We start from the raw sequence: 3680 nt of genomic DNA on the forward strand, positions 1-3680 counted from the left end.
ATAAAACCACGACAACCTGATTATATGGCACTTACAGGAAAAACAAGCTGTTTGAAAATGTTCGTATATATTTTATCAGGGCCTCCTGGCTCCTGTCTGTGTCCCAGTCTACAAACTACACAGAGACCCTTGTGCTCATCCAACACCTTGTGCAGTTAATATACAAACGGATTCCCACCTCCTTCGTGACATATACAGCTCCTGTAACAATCAGGAGAGCAATCTCTCTCTCCCCCTGCTGCCTGCTTCCCCTCCTTTTCACTTCCTCCCTGTGCCTATCTGTGGGCTCTGCCTAATGGCTTATTTAGCCTTTCTGCCCCAGCAATAAATTAAGCACAGATCCTCGTATTCAGCTCCATTCTGCCATGCTTGTTTGGAGCCTCTGTGAACAGGTGCTGACTCAGTCTTTCTTGCTGAGCTCTCTGTCACAAGCACCTCATTCTTCATACGGACACACGTTCTCTATTGAAATACATAGCGATTTGTACACTTATATGTAGTCGTTATGGTTTCCCGCCAAGTTTGGGCCCAGCATGATGGCACCATCGTAAACCTGGTATTGCGTGTGAAGGGGGGTCTCTGGGTACAGCTTGGAGAGGAACTGGCTGGATGGAGGCACCTAGTGAGGCTTGCAGGGCACCAGCCTGATTTGAGTTCTGGGGGGTTGCCGGTGTAGCGGCAGAAAAAGCATCCATCCAATTTTGCTACCAGGAGCAGCTTCTGCAATGCAAACATGGCCTTTTGGCTGTTCTGCAGGAGCCCCAGCTCCCTGAGGGCTGACATCCAGAGTTCTTAAAAAAAAAACCACACACACAGCTTGCCCCTCCCTTTACACATTCCCACACCTCCCATGGTTTGAGAACCACTGCTCTAAACACATCTGAATTCTGGAAGTCATGGAAAGGCCGAGTGACAGGGTGTGTGGAGGTGGGTGCTGGTGGGTGACACTGAAAGAGATCAGGTGATGGTCAGAGAGAGGGAACTCAGCAATGAATCATAGAATCATAGAATATCAGGGTTGGAAGGGACCTCAGGAGGTCATCTAGTCCAACCCCCTGCTCAAAGCAGGACCGATCCCCAATTAAATCATCCCAGCCAGGGCTTTGTCAATGGAGAGAGTAGTTCTTGGTGATGTAGTGATAAGATGTTAGATGTGTGGAAGTTTTCATACTGTGAACTTCTGTAATGCTGAATTCAGCCAAACTGGGGCAGAGCACCCTTGATTAATGAAGAGATATCCTTTCCCCCTCTTGTCACGCAGGTTGAAAGTCAGTGGCCCCAGGAGATCACATTCTTCAAGTGTATTTGACCACTTTGTCACAAAGCTCTTTGGATTTGACCCCATAAATGATAGGGTTGAGCATGGGGGGGATGAGGAAGAAGAGGTTTGCGAAGATGATGTGAACATGGGGAGTGATGCCTTGACCGAACCGGTGTGCCAGAGTGGAGAAGAGGAAGAGAGGATAAGACGTCAACATCACACAGATGTGGGCTGTGCAGGTGTTGAGGGCTTTCTGGTGGGTTTTCTTGGAGGAGATTCTGAGGACAGCCCTGATGATCAGACCATAGGAGAGGGCAATGAGCGTCAGGTCTGACCAGGTGACTAATGCCATCATCAAGCCATACATCCTGTTGACTGCGATATCCCCACACGACATCTTTGCCACAGCCATGTGCTCACAGTACGTGTGGGGGATAATGCGGTTGGCACAGAATGGCTGCCTGCTCAGGAGCAGGGGCAGGGGCAGAGTGAAGAGAACAGCTCTTACCAAAGCCACTAGCCCTAGCTTAGCTATGCGTGCATTGGTGAGGATGGTGGCGTATCGCAGAGGGTTACATATGGCAACATAGCGATCCAACGCCATTGTCATGAGGACAGCTGAGTGCATCATAGAACCTGCATGAAGAAAGAACATTTGGGTGAGGCAGCCACCCACAGTAATGCCTTTCAAATTGAACCAAAATATACACAGTGCCTTTGGCACAATGGAGGTAGATGTGCTGATTTCAGTGACGGCCAGCAGGGAGAGCAGCAGGTACATCGGCTTGTGCAGGGTCTGCTCTTTGAGTACAACAAACAAAACCATGAAATTTCCCAACAGTCCAATAATGTAGAACATAGACAAAGGGATGGAAATCAGGACATGGGCAGCTTCCAGGCCAGGGATGCCAATTAGGATGAATGTTGAAGGGTCAGAAGGGGTGAAGTTGAAAGCTGCCATGAGATGGTCAATGCGTCGATCAGGCTCAGAAATGTTCAAGGTGTCTGCGAAGGGAGAGAGGCACAGTGAGGGGAATTACACACTTTATAACAAATAGTACAGTAAATATTTTATATTTATTAACAATCTAGAAAGGTCATGAGCAATGAGGTGGCAACATTTACAGATGGCACCAGATTATTTACGTCACAATCAAGTTCAGGGAAGTCCTTAGAGGGAACTAACCAACCAGGTGAATGAGCAACATGATGAGAGATGAACTTCCATGTCAATAACTGCAACATATAGTCCCATTGGAGGGAAAAGCATGAACTCCTCAAAAACCTAACAGGGGTCTAATATCACTGTATGAACTCAGGACAGGGTCCTGGGCATCATGGTACACAGCTCTGGGAAACCCTGCTTACAGTACAAGCACAGACAGAAACTAAGAAAACACTGGGATCCAGGAGGAGTGGGATGGGCAATCATACAGAAAATACAATGCCATGAGATCAGTCATAGAATATCAGGGTTAGAAGGGACCTCAGGAGGTCATCTATTCCAACCCCCTGCTCAAAGCAGGACCAATCCCCAATTTTTGCCCTAGATCCCTAAATGTCCCCCTCAAGGATTGAATTTACAACCCTGGGTTTAGCAGGCCAATGCTCAAACCACTGAGCTAACTCTCCCTCCCAGTCAGTCAATCAATCAATGCTTCACCCTCTTCTAGACTCCTCTGTGTAGTACTGGGCACCCTTCTCACACAGGATATTGCAGAACAAGAAGGGTTCTGGCAAGGGAAATGAGAATGAACAAGGGCCTGGGGAAACTCTCACAAAGAGAAAAGTTGAAAAGACTGGGACTGTTACCTTACAAAGGAGATGAATAAGAGGTGATATGAGAAAAATCTACAAATTACTGGTAGCGAATAGATGGAGAATGTGTTCTCGCTGTCTCATAAAACAAGATCAAGATGACATTCAAATAAACTGAAACATGGCAAATTCAAAACTGATAAAGAATGCTTTCCTCACTCAATGCTTAATTAGACTGAGGAACTCGTTGCCACAGGAGGTAATTGAGGCCATGAGCTAAGCAAGAATCTGCAAAGGTTTGGAGATATACATGGATAGTAAGGCTATCCAGTTACAATAGTTACAGCTAAATAAATATTTTGGAAAACCTATACACCCACTTGTTTTAGGGAACAAGCCCATCTAGCTGTTAGGCATAAGGGTGACACCCTCATGATGGTTAGGTCATCCCCCCATCCACATACTGCTGGGTTCCTTATACCTTCTTCTGCAGCACCTGGGGCTGTCACTGTCAGAGAGAGGAAACTGGAGTAGATGGACCATAGGTCTGACTCACGATGCAATTCCTATGTTGGAAAGGAGGCAAAATTCCCCCATGGAAACAGACATTATGATGCTGCGGTATGACTTTGTGCTCAACAGAATGGACACGAATGGCACA

The 3680-nt window shown here is 46.8% G+C and overlaps 1 protein-coding gene across 1 annotated transcript; it reads right to left on the minus strand.

Annotated features, from left to right (window-relative positions):
* Positions 1–1295: 1295 nt before the first annotated feature.
* Positions 1296–2970, minus strand: LOC140915017 (olfactory receptor 52N4-like). The gene is made up of 2 exons (XM_073354342.1): positions 2925–2970; positions 1296–2266 (listed from the first exon to the last, which is right to left on the minus strand). The coding sequence occupies exon 2, from the start codon at positions 2220–2222 to the stop codon at positions 1296–1298; it is 927 nt and encodes a 308-aa protein (XP_073210443.1). The 5' UTR covers positions 2223–2266; positions 2925–2970.
* Between the last annotated feature and the right edge of the window lie 710 nt (positions 2971–3680).

The sequence above is a fragment of the Lepidochelys kempii genome, chromosome 1 (assembly GCF_965140265.1).
Source record: "Lepidochelys kempii isolate rLepKem1 chromosome 1, rLepKem1.hap2, whole genome shotgun sequence".
In the NCBI taxonomy this organism is placed as follows: Eukaryota; Metazoa; Chordata; order Testudines; family Cheloniidae; genus Lepidochelys; species Lepidochelys kempii.